Consider the following 20614-nt stretch of genomic DNA (forward strand, 5'->3'; position numbering starts at 1 on the left):
TTCGGTTAATCACTACCCGATACCCGTTATATGATTGATTGATTGCTTGTTTTGCATCTCATGTATTCCTTACCTGTTGATACATGCTTATAGGGGTAGTGATATACCATGCTTCACCATGTTCAGGACCTAAGTTTTATACCTTCTGTGTACCTTTGATTTGATTCGTTGACCTATGGTGCACTTTTATATATATATGGATTAGTTCAGGATATTTTGTAGTTAGTGTCATGCACCATTTGCATGATTGCATGCTGTGCGATAGTCCGCTCCATTATTGTTGAGCATATCGCCAGTTACATGGATCTACACACACCACCACTCATGGGTTAGTGGTCGATTCAGGCAGTGTGTGTTGCAGCAGGGACTTTGTTTGGCTCCGTTGGTCCGCTCATGGGTAGTGTGATGCAACGTGTTAGCCGGTAGGGATTCCTCCCAGTCATCGTGTACTGGGAGTTGAGAGCATTGCGCTCCCCCATTTATGATTTGGGGTAGGAAGATAGGTGTACTCCGACAACATTCCGTCCACTCGGTCACTCATCAGGAGCAGTGACGACAGAGTGCACGGTTGTCACAACCCTTCCCACTCGGCCTCACTATTGTGTGTGAGATGATTGACTGGCGTCAGGGGTGACCAGGACGCATCATTGGCATCATATGCATGATGCATTTATTGCTTGTGTTTGTGTTTGCTGCATTTATATGCTGCATATTGTTTGGATACCTATGTTTGACATGCATACAGGATTTCTACACCACTCGGACTGTTTGTCCTTATACCCAGGTCCTGGTTAGTACAGTTTTTCTCCTGTTTACTTTCATATGCATTTCATCCTTTTTTATCAGGAGACTGTACGCATAATTAGTGCTAGATGTTATTTTCCTACTTTGCATATCAGTTGTACCTACTGAGTGTTGGACTCACCCCGCCTCCATTGTTGATATTTTCAGGTTGATGCTGTCAGGAGAGAATTCCAGTTGCTGGTCCCCTGCAGACCACGAGGACTTATTGACCTTTTAGTTTTTCTTCTTATTTGACTATGTTTAGAATTGGTTTATTTTGATACTTGGATAATGTATGGATTGTATTTGTCGAAGGATTTTTATTCGATATGTTTTACTACATACCAGCCTAGACGGCAGAAGAGGTGAGTTTGTCGGATTTGTGTTTTATGAGTGTAGTGGAGTAGGAAAAATCGGATTTGAGCTTTATGGGTGCAGTGGAGTAGGGTTGTTTTCGAGTCATCTTATTACTGCTCTGTTTGTCTACTATTAAACTGCGAGGGTGATTGTTTATTTACTATTATTATTCCAGCCGCATGTGGCTGAGGTATATGGATATGTAGAAAGTTTCAGATTGTCCGCCGTACAGGGGAGATGCTGCCGAAATTTCTTCGGACAGGGACTCCTCTGGGGCGTGACAGATAACATTTTAGTGGACTCTGATCTCCTAGAGTCCCTCCGGGGGCCTGAGCATGGTCAAATGTCTCTCTTGACTATCTCCTCTGAATCGTTGGATCACTTCTTCACCGGTCACTTAGAAGCTACTCTAGTTGCTCAAATGTTGAGGTTGACGCTCCTTACTAAGGTTGCTTGAAAGATCTCAATTCCGTCAGTTGAAGCTTATCTACAATTGGTCACCCATATCCCATATGATCATCTAGAACTATCAAATAGCTCCCTACAACATAAAGTTAATGAGAGAAATAATAATATTCTAAGTAAGTTTCGAACAACACTAGTTGCTCGAAACTTTACTTACGTTTGTCTAGTACCTATAGGAATTTGCTAGATGTTCAGCTCCCAGCTGACTTATCTAGATTTTTACTACAAAGTCTTTAGCTCCCACCTGACTTTCTTGGACTTTATTTACATAGTTCCGAACAAGGTCTACATTACATGGTCCCCAATCAGGTCTTCTGTTGCCTATTCTCACTAGATCTTTCTACTGTCTGATTGTCAACTAGGACTTCTGTTGTATAATCCCACTAGGTTTTTATGTTGTCTAGTTTTCAAGTAGGACTTTGCCTCATATCAAGTTACCTGCACCTGTGAATTTGACAAACTCATCAAATCACAAACAAACCTAACTTTAAACTGAATCATACATTAAAATATAGGTTTGATGTGATGCTCTTGACACCACCAAATCTAAACTAGGATCATATTTGCATTTCTGAGTTTGATCAAATCCTAATTAAAATTTTACAAAAATACTAATCTGAGTTTATTCATACATCAACATTTGACTAAGCTCTATAAAAGGAGACTCAAGATACTTGTTTTCATCATTCACTACCTCAAATCTTTTTTCTAAGTGTTTTCATTCATTTGTGTGTCAACTCGTTGTGCTAGTGCTCTTCAAAAATCAACTGACAACCTAAGCTTGTAATTTTTATTACTTTTGTTGTCATACATTTTCGTTATTATTTATGCTTAAATTTAGATTCTTGTCAAGGGGTTTTCCACCTCTAGAAGCTTTCTAGAAAGGAGATCTTTATAAAGAATCTACATATTTTATCTATTCAAGTCTTGTCATATTAATTAGGTTAAGTGTTAGTTTGATTGTGCATGTTTAGATTTGGTTATAGAAACTTATTCTACTTAATTAAGTTATTCTTGTTATTTATGTTGTATATTTTTATTGTCTTTTTATCTATGAAACTATCATCTCGTAATAATGGATCCACACAATCCTACAATCTTTGTTTTCTCTTTGGTTAGTTCTGTCGTAAGTTGGAATTGTTGAGCACAAATTGTAAACTTATTTTTGAAAAATGTTGGAATCCCCTTGGTATTAATTTTTATGAAGTTTAGTTCATGAAAGCTTTGTATTCAAATAAGGCGAAACTTTATGATACTTATTTGAAAAATAAAAAGTTTTTGGTAAGTTGAAAAATTGTCACATGGAGAATGCTTCTCTCTAGCCATCAATGAGTCAACTAACAAACTCGTCCTTGAAAAATCATGATAATAAAATCATTGCATTTCATCGTTGCAAAAATTTAGGGTTTGAGAATGTCAACAAATTTCATGTTGATTGGCAAGCTTCGACTACTTTGATTCTGAATTGGATGTGGCTGGATAAAGAGTTGGAAATTATTGAGTTTGCCGAGCATTTTGTAGTCAGATGATTGAAGCATTTCTTTGTTCATGTTCAAGAAAGGCAGCCATAAAGAGCAAGGGGCACACCTTCAATTCTTGCTACCTGCCATTAGCCAATGGAGCCATGTCACCTCACATCATTTACATTCCGAATCCCAGAGCCACCCAAGTCCACGAACACCGCATCCATTATTGCCTAAACAATTACCAAAATCTATGCCAGTGAAGGTTCAATGAAACCCAAATGGAGAAAGTTCGATCTTCATCGTTTGCTCAATTAGCAAAGTATATATATATATACACACACGGACGTCTGGATGCATCCCCAAACGTCACGATTCTCAAAAGTAAATCAGGACATCCGGAGATATACCTGAACCTATGAGGGTCACCCAAGTATGCACCGAACGGATGTACAAGATAGGAACAATTAATTATTTCTATCAACGCATACATTTCATAGAAATTATTCAAATAATAACAACTAAAGAAAAACCGATAAAGCATAATATCAAAAGTATACTAAGCTTTAGTGGAATGCGAGGAAACTTTGCCGATTGGCAGGAATGATTAAACACAAACCAGTCACATTAATATTACCACTAGGAAACCTTACAGTAGGACCCATGATGAGTATAACTTAAGTGGAGTAAAGCATTCATGAACATAATGATAATGGTCGCAGTAGTTTTAGGTACACTAGTACAACTACTAATAACCCAGTAAAGAAGAGAGCTACTCTATAGAACGAAAGGTGACACGTCCAATATACATCTAATTAATACATGGTTAAGGTAAAAAACCTCCGGGCAAATTGGTTGGCCCTGCTTGAGGTAGCCTTCCCTGTGTCATGATTTGGGACCTGCCATGTCCTTGAATAAATGTTTGGCTGATTCCAGCCCCAACGATTTGTTGCGGCTGCTGTTGCTGCTGCTGTTGAGCCGGCTGCTGAACCTGAAGATGCTGATGCTGCTGTGCCTGCTGTTGAAGTTGTTGCTGCTGCATATGTTGCTGTTGGAGATGTAAGTGGGACTGCGATTGTGGTTGCAGCTGTTGAAGCTGCTGCTGCTGACTTGGGACTTGAGGTTTGAAGACTACCATATCCTACAAGAATATAAAGAAAAGATTAGTAGATCAGAAGCTAAATGGAGTAGCAAAATAAACTTTTCTATGCATACCCCAGGAAAAAGCATGCCAATTAATCGACCAGCTTTGTCAGAGACAGAGAGAAGCAATGTCTGTGAAGGTAACTGGATGACTGCACACTGATGTCAACATGAAAAGCATATTAGCTTCTAGCTGAGTGTGTTTCTTTAGTATGTTATCCACAAAGGATATAAAATTAATGATAACGAAAATGCAACTTAGGACTAATAGTTGGAATCGCAATATCCACTTGAGTAAATATTGACAGGATGTGAAAAGGTTGCAACTGAAATAAGGGTGCAGTTTAACCATCACCAAGTTGTTTGTTCCTAAAATTTGAGGTTGGCCAAGTGAAATGCGGATACGCATTACTAAGGGTGTTTTATTTTGGGCCACCCCTTGCGAGCGCTTCCTGATGATAGCCGATGGGAAACTTTCGTCAGGTCAGGCCGGTCACCCCCAAGATTAGTCGGTGTATGTTGGATGTCAAAAGTTGAATACCTAGTGCAGCTAAAAAAAATTGATGGCAATAGCTCAAAAAATTGACAAATAGGAGGGAGAAGTGGATATGTACGAGTGATTTATGATTCATTTATAATTTTCTAAATTTGCTCCTTCCCTTGATTTGTCGACTTAAGTTGAATACCTGGTGCAGCTAAAAAAAATTGATGGCAATAGCTCAAAAAATTGACAAATAGGAGGGAGAAGCAGATGGGAAAAAAAGTAAAAGAATGGAAATGGTATGTATTGGTGATTTATGATTCATTTACAATTTTCTAAATTTGCCCCCTCCCCTCCTATTTTTCCATCCAAGCAAACTAAACCTTATCTGGAGCGGAAGAGAGAATCAACATCTGAACTGGTTATACCGCTTGGCCAGCCTAGAAGGAATAAGTTCAGAAACATTGAGAAAGTCAAGTACTGCAGTTGCTTCAATTTTATGTTAACAACAATCAAAAAGGCAGAAGAAAGTCGACATCAACTGTGAAAAACTAAATATCAACCAAAGAATGATTTGGACTGAAGCTTTATAATCAATGTGCATCTCCCAAGTTCTAGCTTTTATTGTTCATAGCTGAAAGAAAACAGCTAAATCAGCCAATGTTTGAGCAATACACCTTTGGACAGAAAAGAAACCCAAAGAAATGGGAAGAATATCTCCTTGCAAACAGATATATTGATTCTTTCATCAGAGGATAGAAACTCCATAACGAAAAAGGTTTGGCATAGCCATTGATCACTCTTAGTCATCAGTTGCAAGTCAGATTTGGTCAAATACTTCGTTGAAGATAGCAAAAACAAACATTTGAAAAGGAAAGTAGCTTTGCATTCCATGACTTACAAGCTTCTTTTCTTGCAATTGTCCAAGAAATCCATGCTGATTTAGTGTCCGAAATACCAAAAAGTCTGCATTCCCCACATATTGCCTGCATTTAAAGTGAACAAAGAATTAGACAAGAATGATATTTGTAGAAAGAATTGGAACGGGAAATGGTTTATCTTAATTAATTTTTAAAACTGAGGAAATACTTGTTATTCATATGCTCTTGTGCTATGAGGCGTACAATTTGCATGACTGATGGCCAATCGGCTGCTAGACTGCAATTGATAGATTGTGTTAAGACTGAACTTCACAATATATGATAATAAGATTGAAACTCATCGAATATCAGAACCCAAAGTAGTTGTTGAAAAAGCATTACTGTAAGTATCAAGCAGAATGTTAGAAGAATGAAAACAACTCCTGCACTTAGAATCATCCTCATTGGTATCATGAATCAAAAGCACAAGCCCCTTTCCTAAGCAACTGTATGATAAACACTAACTAGTAAATTTTGGTATCGTGCACTGCACTTTGCTATATATCATTACAACAACAACAACAATAACAACAACAACCAAGGCTTATCCCACTAGGTGGGGTCGGCTATATGGATCCTTTTATGTCATTGAGCTCTATCTCCTACTATATCATCATCTATACTTAAATAAATTTTATCTTGTTTTATTGTTGCTAACCAAGTCTTTTTTAGTCTTCCTCTTCCTCGTTTGATATGTGTGTTTGTTATAGTTTCACATCACATAATTGGAGCATTTCTTAGTCATCTAAGTACATATCTGTATCATCTTAAATGTGTCTCTCGGAGTTTTCCCTCAATCGATGCAACTCGGACTTTCTCTCTCTCATTTCTTATTCTGTCCATTCTCATATGTTCACACATCGGCCTTAACATCATCATCTCTGCAACTCTCATCTTTTACTCATGTGCTCGAGTCATAGCTCAACATTCAGCTCCATATAACATAACAGATTTAACTGCGATTTTGTAGAATTTTTCTTTAAAGTTTAGAGGTACTTTTCAGTAACATAAAACACCCGACGCTCTCCTCCATTTCAACCATCCTGCTTGTATTCTAGATAAGGCATCTCTCTCAATCCCTCCATCATTTTGCAAAAACGATCCTAATTTTCTAAAGCTCTTGGTTCTGAACAACTCGTCATCTCCTATCTTAACAATTGTCTCATTATGTCTAATATTGCTAAACTTAAATTTCATATATTCTGTGTTTATTCTACTAAGCCTAAAACCTTTCCCTTTTAGTGTTTTCCGCTAAAATTCTAGTTTAGCATTTATTCCTTCACGTGTTTCATCTACCAAAATAATATCATCTGCAAATAACATGCACCACAGTATTGTGTCTTGAATGTGTGTAGTGAGTTATCTATAATTAGTGTAAAAAGATAGGGACTTAGAGTTGATCCTTAATGTAACTCTATCTTTATTGGAAATACTTCCTTTATTCCACTAAAGTCTTTACTTTAGTCGTTATATCCTCGTACATATTCTTAATTTGTTCAATATATATTACGCTAACACCTCTCTTTTTTAGAATTCTCCATATAATTTCACTTGGGACTCTATCATAAGTTTTTTCTAAATCAATGAATACCATGTGTAGATCTTATTTTTGCTCCCGATATTTTTCAATTAATTGTCTAAGATGTATAGCTTTTATTGTCAACCTTCCAAGCATCAAATTGATTTTCGGTCATGTGGTCTCCTTCCTTAATCTTTTTTCTATTACTTTTTCTCAAAATTTCATGGTATAACTCATTAGTTTAATACCCCTATAGTTTGCACAATTTTGTATGTCTCCCTTGTTCTTATATAAGGGAATTAGAGTGCGTATCCTCCATTTGATCGCCTTAGATGAAGAGTACTTATCTCTCCCTCTTGTTATATACCTTACATGCTCTACTCGATGAAGAGTACCCAACCATGACACCCTCATTCGCATTAGATGAGAATTTTTTTCAAATGATGCTCTGTATTGAGAATCTACACCTTACAACCAAACACCTAAGGTGTTTAATTGTATTTTCTCCAACCAAAGTTCATGAAGACCTACATGCATAAACTCTAATTTAGATATAGGATGTGGCATTTATCGTCTTGGCTCAAAGGTAAGCTAGGTAGTCCGTATTCATTTAACATTGACCTAACCACCTCTTGGCGCATGATTTGCTTTCCACCACATTATTTCATTGAGGTGTTCTTGGAGAAGAAATTTCACAATTATACCTGTTTTCTTTGTAAAATTCAATGAATTTAAAATTCTCAAAAATTTGCCACCATGGTCACTTTGGATCTAATTAATTTTTAGACTTTTTTCATTTTTGACTCATTTACAAAACCAATAAAGGCCTTTAAGGTATTGTACTTATATTTTAGAAAATACGCCCAATTGTACCTAATGAAATCAACCACAATAACGAAACAATATCTACTTTCATTGTATGATCTAAATTTACTATTATCAAATTAGTCCGTATGAATTAATTCAAGAGTTAAAGATGTATTAAAAAGTGTTACCCTTATGAATGGATGAATGGCCTTGGTTTGCTTTCCTTTAACATGCATCGCATAATCGATCCTTGTTATAATGAATCTTTAGCAAAGCCTTCACTGACTTTTTTAGTCATTTTTTCATTTGTCTCATGTTGGTATGTCCCAACATCCTGTGTCACAACTAAACATCTTCTTCATGAGACATTTTAGAAATATAAAGAATAGTGTCTAGCTCATTTAGTCAAGTTTGTCTCCGACGTCACACAATTGGCTCATGCTAAGTAAATTGCATTTCATGCCTTCTACTAACAACAATTTTAAATTACAAAATTTGATGAAAATTCAATGTTACCAATACCCATTACCTGAAACTCTCCACTATTGCTAAAGGATATAATTCCCTTAACCTTGCGCTTAATGGTGGTGAACTTCCTCGCATATTTGGTCGTATGTCTCGAGCACTCACTATCCATGAATCAATCGTCCAAGTGCTACCAATCGACCTGTACCTAATCAAATGTGAAGCATTAAATGTTTTGGTACCCAAACCTTAGATCCACTAGTGTTAGTCAAGCAATGCTTGGGTACCTAAGCTTTTACAATTCTAAAACTAGAAACACCCCTAGTGAAGTTTTAGGTATGATGATGTATACCTACCTACAAATCAAAGACATGTTATTTACATTTACTTTGGCATGTATACAAGGTCAACCTTGGTATAAACGACTTGTTGAGCCCTAAGTATCATATTAAGATTCTTTGAGTTCAATGTGAATTATTCTTAGCTCTTCATCTTCTATTTACAATTTCAAAGAAGAATTCTCTCCTTCAAGTTTTTCAACTTGGAACAAGCTTCTCTCTTGAACTTTGCAAGTAGAAGATAAGATGTCTCCTTCCTTAAGGGCTTTTAATTCTTTTTGGAGGGACTTGACTTTCTCCTTAGATCTAACCAAAGAATTAGTAAAGTAAGCTATTGTCCCATATAACTTATCTAATTTAAGAAAATTTACAAGTCATCGCCAAGACAATAGCTCCTCGCATGATGACTCATCCGAACTTGATGATGCTTCCTCCTAAGGTGGTGACTGCATCATCCACTCCATCAATGGCTATAAAGGTCATATGTCAAGCCACTTTGCACAGCTTCTCCTCGTAGGATGACAATTCATCCCACATGACCTTGAGATTCTTCTTTTTTTGGCTTCTCTTCTTGCTTTTAGAGCTTTAGGCAATCTGCCTTAAAATACCCTTTCTTGTTACATTCAATGTAAGTAACCTAGACTTTATATTTTAGCTTTAGTTCTACAATTACCATCCTTCATCCTTCTTTGAGTCTCAACAGATCCTTTTAGCATCCTTCTTGTTAAATTTCATATTCCTGCACATCATTTTACTCATGAACTTCGCCATTTCAATGATGGAGATATCTCCTTCGCTCATAGTTTCATCTTCAGACTTGAATGTTGCTTCCTTTTCCTTATTTTCCTTCGGCTTTTTCCATAACAAAGGTAATACCTTTCTCTTTGACTCATATTAGCTTGTTCATGTAACTCAAACTCACATAAAAGTTCATTTAATTTGATAATGGAAAGGTCCTTTTAAAGGCATCCACCATGGATGACCACACAAATGATCTAGAGAAAGACATAAGAGAGTGCCTGATAAAGTCTTTATCCAATGACAGAGTATATTGAGGAGTTCCTTGAACATCCGGTGAAATTGATGCTCATTCTTTCTCCATCCTTCATTGTGCAATTTTGCATTTGGCTTATTAGTAGGTCTTATTTGGCTATCCTTGAGCCCCTCGAGTATTCATGCAACTTGCGCTCATAAAAGGCCAAACTATGTTCGACTACTCTTGAGCTATGACACTGTAGAACTAATGTGGCTTCAGCATTGGCTTGAGTTTTCTTTTTTATCTCCGTTATCAACTTCGAGTAGTTTAGAATTGGTTGGTCTTCATCAACCGGCATCATGAATCCCTTCATAACAATAAACCAATTGTCAATTATACAACCCTTGTCAGTATGCAAAATTTGCACCACTAAGGTATATGGGTCCCGTAGTCTCTCTGCATAGTCATCTTTCTTTAGAAAATAGATTCATTTAGTTGTTAGTCCTCTAAAATGACTTCGCTGTGCTACCACTTGTGGATGGTGAAGAGAAACTAGAGGGGGAGAATAGTCTTATTCACTTCATCGCTTTTGCTTGCTTGTTTTCTACATAATTAGTTGAAATACAAATTCAACATAATTTTAAAAACATACAACATAATTAGTTCGCTCCATCCTATCACTTTGGCATAGTGATACAATGTGGTTCGGTCAGACATCCCTAGGACCCCTACACCACGGCTAGGATCCTTTAGGCGGATCACTCCTCAAAGACTCCACTATGCTTTCTTTTTAGCAATGCTGAAAGTGAAGCAACCTCTTACAACTTTTCTTCTTATTATAACATTGAAGTATAAGGAATAAAAGAACAAGAGAAGACACTAAATAGATTTGAGAGCTTTGAAAGAGAGCTTTTCTTGACACTTCCCATATTTCCGAAAGTTGATTGTCCCACCAAATTCGTCGTGTATCAGTATGTTAAACTCATATTTGTCATTGCAACAACGCCTTTATATTTTCTTATATTGGCATCAATCAACTTAATGTCATTCCAGTCGGCAATTCAACAAATACATCATGTTGCTGGCTTTTTTTTGATCCAAAGTCGTTGACTCCTCAACAAGATTCAATCGACTACTCAACAAAGGCGATTATGCTGCTCAGTTATGCTTTGTTCCCAGTCAACTGCATATTAGGTGGCTATAGATGCTCAACTTAATCGCCCACTAGAGATGTATTATACGCCCAGCTCTACTTAAGTACCAACCAACTGATCTATCCATATAATTGACAATTCAACAAAGACGTAGCATACACTTAGTTTTGGATAAGTATTAGTCGCTTGTCCAAACTATAAAACCCATAATTGGATAAAGATTTAAGGTTTTCCAACTGACTAACTAAATCCAATAGTCAACCGACTAATTCTCAATCTAGTCAACTAACTAAATCTCAATCTAGTAGATAGTTACCTAGACTTGATCATTCTAATGATCCACTTTCGCCTAGTGTTGAGTTCTACCCATGCCCCCATAGTCTAGTTCACTCAACTCGCACAGTTCACCATAGATTACTACTTGCCAAAAGGCCTTCGGGACTTCCATGCCTAGAGACTCTTCGCCTCTAGGTCTTGCTCCTAGGACATCAAGCTGTTAAGATTACGGTCCCTGATCTTATTGGACTTCCATTTTTAAGCATTCGATCATCCTAAGCTACTGGGACTTTAAGTCGCCAAGAATGTAGACCCCAACCTACTTGGACTTTCTTGTCTGGCATCCGATTTATCTGACTTGTCGAGACTTCATCTCACCAAGTATCTAATCCTCATTAACCTACTTGGATTTCCTGCACTTGCATATTTGATAGATACATGAGATCACAATATTCCCTAACTTAAACTTGGTCCAAATATCAAAATCACATACAATATTACATGCTTGGAGGCATTATTACACCAAGAGAAATGTGTAGGATTTGGCATTGTAAAGGCCTTTTGGACAAATAAGAAATCCTCTCAATTTTGAATCATGAAGGGGTAGGTACCATTGGATTATCAGGGAAGCAAGGCATGTTGTTTAATTTGTGCATTTACTTTGTATGCAAGAGCACAATAGTGTTGGCCTTAATGTAAATTTTTGGTGTTGAACCTAAGCTTATGAAGGCATCATCAACCTTAATGCTAATCACAAGTGTTGGGCCTAACCATATAAAGGTGCCGACCCTAAGCATATGAAGGCATCATCCTTAATGCAAATCATGGGTGTTGGTCCTAACCATATGAAGGTATCGACCTAGTCTTTATTACTGCATCGGGCATATTTTACTCATGGCATCAGCCTAGCATGTATGTCAAACTCTCATGTGTGTATAATATAGGAGTGTTTAGCCTCACATTGCCTCATTATTACTATGCATGATTATAGTCATTTTTCAATGACTTATTGCTTTGATAAAATTTGTAGGTGAACCTAATGCAATGATTTGTCAAGTGAATGCTAAATTAAGTCATTTAATAGTAGCAAGCATTACTCTACTTTTTTTGTCAAATGAATGCCAAACTAAGTCATTTATCAAGCATTACTCTAAATTCTTTATTTATTTATTATATGTATAAAATGGTATACCTTGCTCTCACTATATGGTTAAGGAAATGATATGCTTATGTATCTTAACAATCATTGTTGACTTTGGAACTAATTCCTATGTTGTAGTTGCCTCCAAATCCGTAGGTGGGATGAAGCACTAATAGAAAGCCCGGAGATGGAGATGTACTATGCCATTGCGTTGAACTAAGACTTGTTAGTTCACTTGTGAGACTCTTATAGTGAAGGTGTTTGTATTTTGGATATCCACCTTGTCGATCTTGCTGTGATATTTTTGTGGACTATGTTTTGAGTGACTTGGTGTGGTTGCTTGTACTTTCTTTTAACTCCTCTAGTGGATTTCAAGTCTTGTTTTAGGTTATTTTGGATGTTGGAACATTCACGCTATTTGGTGGATATAATTATGTTTTAATTAAGTTGCTTCTTGGGACGGTGTCCATCTTCATTTGCATGGTTAGTTTATCTTATGTTATGTTAACACGACATGTTTGGGATGTTTGGTTGGGCATTAACTGATAAAAACCTTGTAAAATAGTCTAGAGGAATTTTTGGTTGAAATTAGTGCCACAAACCTAATTTTAGTCTACACTTTTTTACCAAAATGTAAAGTGTCAACCGAACTTCCCATGTTAGTCAACATCATTTTCTAACAACTAAATCTGGTCAACCAACCTTGTGTTGATTAATTGAGGCTTCAGCTTGGGTCCACCTAACCTTTGTAGTGTAACCTAGCCTTTTAAAGCTTTTGAGTATGACTTTTGGGCAGTAACAGAGCAAGTCAAACCTAATGTAGGTGCTGCCTCCTAGAGATGTACATAATAAGTCAATCAGTAAGGAATTGTTATTTGAAAAAATCTCCCCGGCTGTTGATGAGAGAAGTTGAGTTTGTGTGGTATGACATCTCTGAGGAACAAATATAATTGTGCAAGAACAAGTGGCTGATTCTTTCCTTTATAATAAGAAAGTTAATTGTGTTAATGGTAGAAATGCTCTTTTAGTACGTAGTTGTTGATTTTGAAGGGGACAAATAAGTAGACTTTCCTACCTAGCTGGGATCAAGTTATTTGACATGGAGAATGCTTAATAAAAGTTGTTGCTACCTTTTTTTTTTGTTTTTTTTTGAAGCTCAATAAAAGTAAGAACCTTCTTTTTATTGAATGTAAGTTTTCAAAGTGAGGGATAATGTTTCATAGAAGCTATGTGCATTGTGCTATTGGATGTGATATCAAGGGGGTTTCGGGCTTATGCTAATCTCATTGATTGGGATTCTCCAACTAAGTTATGGGTTATTGCTGCAAACTATCATGTGTGGATGGTAAAAAATTATAGATGTAGCAAACAAGAAGAATTCTACTAGACTTGATCTGGCTACTAATTAGTAATGTTCATTTGAAATTTCCAAATAAGTAGAGGATGAATTTTTTTAACCTGGAAACTGCATTGTTTAAACCTAAAGTTGAATCACCTTTCACTAGATGTTGGATTTCTACTAAATTGTTAGAAGTTGTTATATGTTGGATGCTTTTTGAAGTTGTAAGTCACTGAAAGGCTAGTAACTTATAGGTTAGGTTGATGATCAGCAGAAAATAAAGAAGTAAAAGGATGAAAACTGAAGTTGGTTGGTTTTGTTCCTCATTAGTTATGGCGATGAGTGAAACTTTAAATGATGAAGCAACTTTTGCTTTTGTTTTGTGACACCTTTGGTGTAACGTGTTTAGTTTTGTGAATGTTTTTGAACTAAAGAAATTGTATGTACCAAAATTGTTTCCACCCCATGGACTATTGGGTATATTGTTTGGTCTATCAATGAAACGTACAGAGTGGGGCACTTAAATGCCCTGTAAACTGTAAATATTAGTTGGGATGATACTACATTGTCAGAGTTGAGATGAGGAAGAATATTATAGATTTAGGATTTTTAAATTTGAAGTTGCTTATTAGAGTCAGCATGGAGATGATTATGCTTTTAGTTGTGATTTATGATGTTTTGGAAGCTAATCTAATATATAAACTCCACCATCATACAAAATTGTGAAAGCTATAGCATGGAACATAGGTCAAAGCAAAAAATACTTCGTTGTTCACGAGTGTACAATGTTAGTCAAATTGGTTGATGCATGCTGGGAATAGTCTAATAATCCGACATGTTGGTCAGTTGCTGTGGAGTTCAGGGTAAGTTATGTTACAAAAAAAAAAAAATACATGCTTTAATATATAGGAAGGTGATAAATGTGTTGATTGGTGGGGACTATATGACCTTATCAAGGTGTGTCTTGAGAGCACAATGGAAGTTTGAGGTTGTATCTTGAACTTCAGAAAGGGATCCTTGATAGGGATCGTGGTGGTGTCAGAGATGTCCAATGTAGATCTGATATTGGACATGAATATTATGTCAGCATGCAATGCAATGGTGCATGGCAATGCTACTTAAGTGTTGGCTTTTAACACAATAAAATGCTTTCCTTAGAAATTTGGAGATGCATGTGATCAAGGAATCTCGATCATTTCTACATTATAAGCACAACTCCTAAATAACAAGTGAGAGGGTTGCCTACTTTTTTTTATTGAGACAAGCTCCCAGCCAACATAATAATTGGTTGTTATTGGCTACTTTGATAAATTGACTTGGAATAGAGTGGTGGTTGAGATCTTCTAGTCCAAATTGAATTATCAGAGGTTATTATTGCATGATGGATGGCACCTAAAGACCTAGTGGAATTTAAAATCAAGAACTTTAGACGAAGGGTTTATTTATGCTATTATTTCACCATGAAATACACTGTATTATTCATTGATGAAAAGGATAAATCTCTTTAAATATGCATACTATAGAATAAATACACTTTGCCTCAAATAAATGATTTACTTGTTTAGTTAAAAGGAACAATACTCAAAGATTCAGAAACTTAGAAGGGGTTGCTTGAAATGTCATTTAAGTGAATTTTTCCCTAAATTTGTGAGAGGTGGGGCGCAATTGCAGTGGTGATTGTGCGTGACCAAGAGAGGAGTCGAATGCCTCTTTTCCCCCAAATTGAAACTATCTTTTCCCCTTCCTCTCTAAGCCTTTCCCTTCATCCTGTTCTACTTTAGATGGTGGAGATCAAGAGAGAAAGAAAGAGAAGCAAGTGTAGTGAACTCTTTTCTTCCTCCAAAGCGGCTGGTAGCTACACGGAGCCAATTTTGTTTTGAGGATAAGACCTTGAAAAAACTCAAAATTTTCTCTTGTTTAGGGATGAAAAGAACCCTAATGGCCTATATGAGGTCCTAAAGAGAACCTATCACTATATGAAGATACGAGGATTTGGGAATGGACTCTATCATGATTGTAAAAAAGTCAAAGGGGAAAAACCTCTTTTTGGTGGAAAGAATCAAGTTAGTGTACACGGTGATTCTCATGCCTTGCAGAGATCGTTGATAACTAATTTGGTAGATATGATGATTTTGAGAGGAAACTCATAGGCTTCATGATTGCAAAAGGCCATTGGGACAATTCAAAGATGCCCTCAATTTTAGGTCTTAACAAGGTGGGTCCAGTTGAATTGTTGGGGAGGCAAATTGTTTAATCATTTATTTTGTAATGCATAAGCATAGTTAGGCGTTGACACAAATCATTGTGTCATTTCTAAACATATAGAGGCATCAACTCAATCTTCACGATGGTGTTAGCCTTCTTTTACTCATGGCACAAAACTTAGCATGCATGGTACACTGTAGTGATTGCCCTCTCATGTGTGTATACTATTGGGTGTTTGACCCAACATCTTGCATTGATATTGTTATGCATGATATATCATTTTTCCTCGACTTGTTTAATGAAATGTATAAGTAAGACAATTAGTCACATGAATACTAAACTAAGTCATGTAATAGTAACAAGCATTACTATGAATATTTTGATTGCTTTGATAGCATTGTGAACATATCAATTGCATGTATATGTTGTTATACCTTGCTGTCATTGTATGGTCAAGTATCATCTTATGCATTTTGCTAATCATTTTTTACTTTGGAACTGATACCCATGTTATTGCCTCAAAATTTGGAGGTGGCGGAAGCATTAAACCATAGGAAGCACAGATATGGAGATGTGTTGTGCCAATATTAGATTTTGGTCGATGTGAACTAAGATTTGTTGGTTAATTTGTGAGTCTCTCTAGTAGTGCAAGTGTTAGTTTCTGGATGTCCACCTTGTCACGATACTTTGTGGATTGTGTTATATGTGACTTGGAGTGGTTACTAGTACCTTTGGTGAATTTCAAAGTCTTGCTATATGTTGCTTTAGTTTTTAGCACATTTATGCTAGTTGGTTGAGATGATATTTTAATTTTCTTTTATGTGGATGGGTCAACCGAGTGTTCTAAATGGTTGCCGCCTAGGCCGTGCCTAGGCAGGAGACGAGCATCAACTATAACACTTTTGTCTTAGACGGTGCTTTAGGCGGTCAAAGATGAGTTGAGACGGTGGGTGGGCGAGACGGCGCATGAGGCGGTCGAAGCGGAGCTTGAGGCGGGAAAGGCTGTGGGACAACAAAATTTTAAAAACCCTAGTCCCTTTCAAAACATAAATAACACCACAGCCTAAGTCATCCACAACTCACCTCTTCCGCCGCTGCCGCCGTCGCCGCTAGGTTAGCTTCATATATTTTTAGTTATAAAATCTCAAGCTGTAGCAGTTTCACCAATGCGAAGCATCCTAACGCATCGTCGGGGCCCAACGACGAATCCGGACGCATCGTACGAGCCCGAACGCGAGCCTCGAAGCATCGCCCAAGCCCAGCAATGGGCCTTGATGTTAGAGTGTATACTAAAAGCCTAGCTTTTGGTATAAACATTTATCTAGAAATAAGAATCACATTGGTCAAATGTCTACATTTATGATAAATGTAGTTGTTCAATTAATTTATATTGTAGATAACATGGTGTGTGGTGTCACACACAGAGGATCATGTTATCAGTACCTTATAAATTATAAACAGTAACTCACGACCATAATGGAAAGGAACAAACCATTGGAAGGTCGTAGTGTAATTAGGTATTAGTTTATCTTAACTATATAATTACACTAGTACACTTAGAGTGTATTGAGTAGGACCATTAGAGGTCGTTTCTTTTATACTGACTTTATAAAGAAACAAAGACCTCAGTTATTATGGAAGTGTTTCCCCTCAAACCTCACATCATAACAAGCCCATATATTTCATATTTATTTCCTTAATTTATCGATGGGTGAGATTTAGTTCGATGAATCAATAAGCCGATAAGTTGGAAATGATATCACTTATAGTGTGTATTGTTGATTATAGAAGGCGTGTCCTAGTGATCTAGGTTGAGAACGTCCTCAAGAGGAGCTCATAAGGATTGTCGTATTAAACCCTGCGGGTGGACTTAGTCCGACGTGACGATAAGGTTGATGGTACTACTCTTGGACTAAGATATTAATTAAATGAGTTGTCGATAACTCGCTTAATTACATTTGACATCTTAAACACGGAGACTAACACACTCATAATAAGAAGGAGCCCAAAATGTAATTTGGATTGGTGCTGTGATAATAGTTCTTTAGTGGAATGATATTATTGATGAAATTAAGTTATGATGGCGAACACGGGAAGCTTAATTTCGGGAGACCAAAACCAATTCCTCCTCTCGGTCCTATCGTAGTCTCTTGTATATAGATTTATACCCCACATACCCACCTTCTTACCCAACCCGATAGGGGTCTGCTAAGCTTGGCTCGAGCTTAGGTGCCTGACTAAGGTTGGCCTTAAGGTGTGGCCCGATAACTTGGAGCCCAAGTTGAGGTGGCCGTTAATAAAGGATTTTTATTAAAATTATTTCTTATGTGGATATCATAGTTTTAAAGAGTTTAAAATTAAATCTTTCCTTTTAAAGCTTTCTCTACAAAGATTAAGAAAAGATTTGAAATCTTTCCTTTTGTAGATTGAAAGGAGATTTTATTTTAAGAAAAACTTTCCTTTTTGACCATGATAATAATTTAAAGAGAAGTTTAAAATTAAATATTCTCTTTTATTAGTCAAAAGATTAAGAAAAGATTTGATATCTTTCCTTATTGTAGATTGAAAAGATATTTTAATTTTAGAGATAACTTTCCTTTTGGAAATTATCCACATATTTAGAAGAAGAATTTTAATTTATAAAATTTCCTTTTATTAACCAATCATGAAGGATAAAATTATTGGAGAAATTTTTAGAAACAATTAGGAAGTTTTAATTCTTGTGTGAATTAAATTTTCCTTGTTTTAGAATTAAGTGGCCGCCATTATTATTAAAAGAAGAAAATTGTTTTTAATTAAAATAATTTTTATGACAAAAGAATTAAGAATTTTTATTAAAATTTCCTTATTTGTCAAGACCAAGGATTAAAAAAGAGGGTAGAGGTGCCTTCACGGGTGATCAACTCTATTATTCTTCTCCTCTCTTTCCTCCTTGGTGGCCTAAGCTTCTTCTTCTCTTCTTCTTTAGTGGGCAACCTCTCTTGGAGCTCTTGATGGTGGCGGTTCTAGCTAGGAGAAGGAGAGAAAGGTGGTTTTGTTTCTTCGTCCCTTGGAGCTTGGTGGTGGTGGCGGCCCTACTTTTGGAGGAGGTGGCCGAAACTTCGCAGGAAGAAGAAGGTGCTTGGTGGTTCTCGTCTCAAGATCGTTGCCCACAACGTCCGAGGTTAGAAGAGAATACGGTAGAAGATCAAGAGGTCTTTTTAGAAGGTATAACTAGTAATTTTTCCTTTCCGCATCATGCTAGTTATTTATGGAAATAATAACGATTCTAGTATTTCGAATATGTTTTTCGAAGTTGTGTTCTTTTATTTTTCTTTTCCTTGTGATTTGATTGTTCTTTTTGGTTGACCTAAAGTTATTTTAGGAAATTAAATATTAGCTTTCCATAAAAGGTTTTGTCTAGTCGGTGGTGGTTGTTCCCATATCCAAGAAGGTCATGTGCCTCGCCACGTCAGTACTGGGAACCAATTATGGAAATTAATATTTAATGGAATTAATAACTTAGGTGATTTGGATCAAACGTGTTAAGTTCCGCAGGAGATCCAAGTCTAAACCTTAAAGAACAAATAGATTAAGTTTTGGATCAAACGTGTTAAGTTTCGCAGGCGATCCAAAATTTAATTTAAAAGAACACATGGTAGCTAGGAAAAGGTTCAGACCTTTGTACAAAATTTTTGTACAGTGGAACCTCTAGGTTTTCCGAGTAGCAACCAGCACTTGACACGTCGAGCGGGCTAAACAAGGTATGAAGCCGGAGTTAAGTTTAGGTTTTTAAGTTAGGGTTTGATAAATAACTTTAGGTTAATAATTTTAATTAACTCCTAGCAATAATCAAGATAATTTAAATAGATTTAATTAAAGATTAATAAAATTATCTCATTATATATATATATATATATAATTAAATTTTTTATTTTTAGTTAATATATTTTATATTTAAAAATTACCAAAACTTCAATATAGCTCGATGTTTCTAATAAGTTTTTGTTCTAAATTTTTATCTTTTATTTAATTATTGAAGGTTAATGGTGGAAAATAAGAAACAACCAATTGAAACGAAAGTCTAGTGATATTATTTGGGATTATGAAGTTTTGTATTGCAAAGAAAAAAAAGATTGGATCACATACAAATTGTGTAAGAAGCTTATTAAGGGAGGAGTTTATCAGATGAAGCATCACATTACAGGTATTGTAGGACAAGTTGAAGCATATCCTAAAACATCCGATGAAGACAAAAAGAGTAAGAGCTTATTTTGAAAATAACAAAAATAACAAGTAAGAAAGGGTGGAAAAACTAAAAGAAGAGAGGGATTAAGTAAAAATATAGGTGTTGATGCAGAGGATGATGATTGTCAAGTGGAGGGAAATTCTTCTAAAAAAAAGTCAAAACACCTCGGACCTATTGATAAGTGGGCATCCACAATCGATCCAACAAAGGCAAGACAACAAAACATAAATGATGCATTAAAGTTAAAGTTTACGAATAATGTGTATTACCTGGATTTATGAGGAAGGAATTCCTTTTCATGCAATTTACAATCAAAGCTTTAGACAATTTGTGGAGGCAATTGACCAATTCGGTCCGGGCTAGAAACCTACAAGTCAATAACTTCTAAGAGAGCCACTTTTGAAACGAGAAGTTAAGAGGATCAAATTATATCTAAAAAAGCATGAAGAGTGGATGAAAAATGAATAATTAATTATGACCGAAGCATGGACGGATCGCAAGAGGAGAAGCATTATGAATTTATGTATTAATTGCAAACTAAGCACTTCCTTCTT

The 20614-nt window shown here is 36.2% G+C and overlaps 1 protein-coding gene across 4 annotated transcripts; it reads right to left on the reverse strand.

The window, feature by feature from the left end:
- Positions 1-3643: 3643 nt before the first annotated feature.
- Positions 3644-20408, reverse strand: LOC122045559 (mediator of RNA polymerase II transcription subunit 25-like). Of its 4 annotated transcripts, none has more exons than XM_042605829.1 (5): positions 20330-20408; positions 5782-5850; positions 5594-5678; positions 4284-4370; positions 3644-4209 (listed from the first exon to the last, which is right to left on the reverse strand). In XM_042605829.1, exons 2-5 carry the CDS (start codon positions 5823-5825, stop codon positions 3895-3897), a joined length of 531 nt encoding a protein of 176 aa, XP_042461763.1. In that variant the 5' UTR covers positions 5826-5850; positions 20330-20408; the 3' UTR covers positions 3644-3894. The 4 variants fall into 4 exon arrangements, with proteins under 4 accessions (XP_042461763.1, XP_042461761.1, XP_042461760.1 ...); XM_042605827.1 differs by having other exon boundaries at positions 5782-5845; positions 20330-20400; XM_042605826.1 differs by lacking the exon at positions 20330-20408 and adding an exon at positions 8468-8609.
- Positions 20409-20614: the final 206 nt, after the last annotated feature.

The sequence above is a fragment of the Zingiber officinale genome, chromosome 2B (assembly GCF_018446385.1).
Source record: "Zingiber officinale cultivar Zhangliang chromosome 2B, Zo_v1.1, whole genome shotgun sequence".
Classification (NCBI taxonomy): domain Eukaryota; kingdom Viridiplantae; phylum Streptophyta; class Magnoliopsida; order Zingiberales; family Zingiberaceae; genus Zingiber; species Zingiber officinale.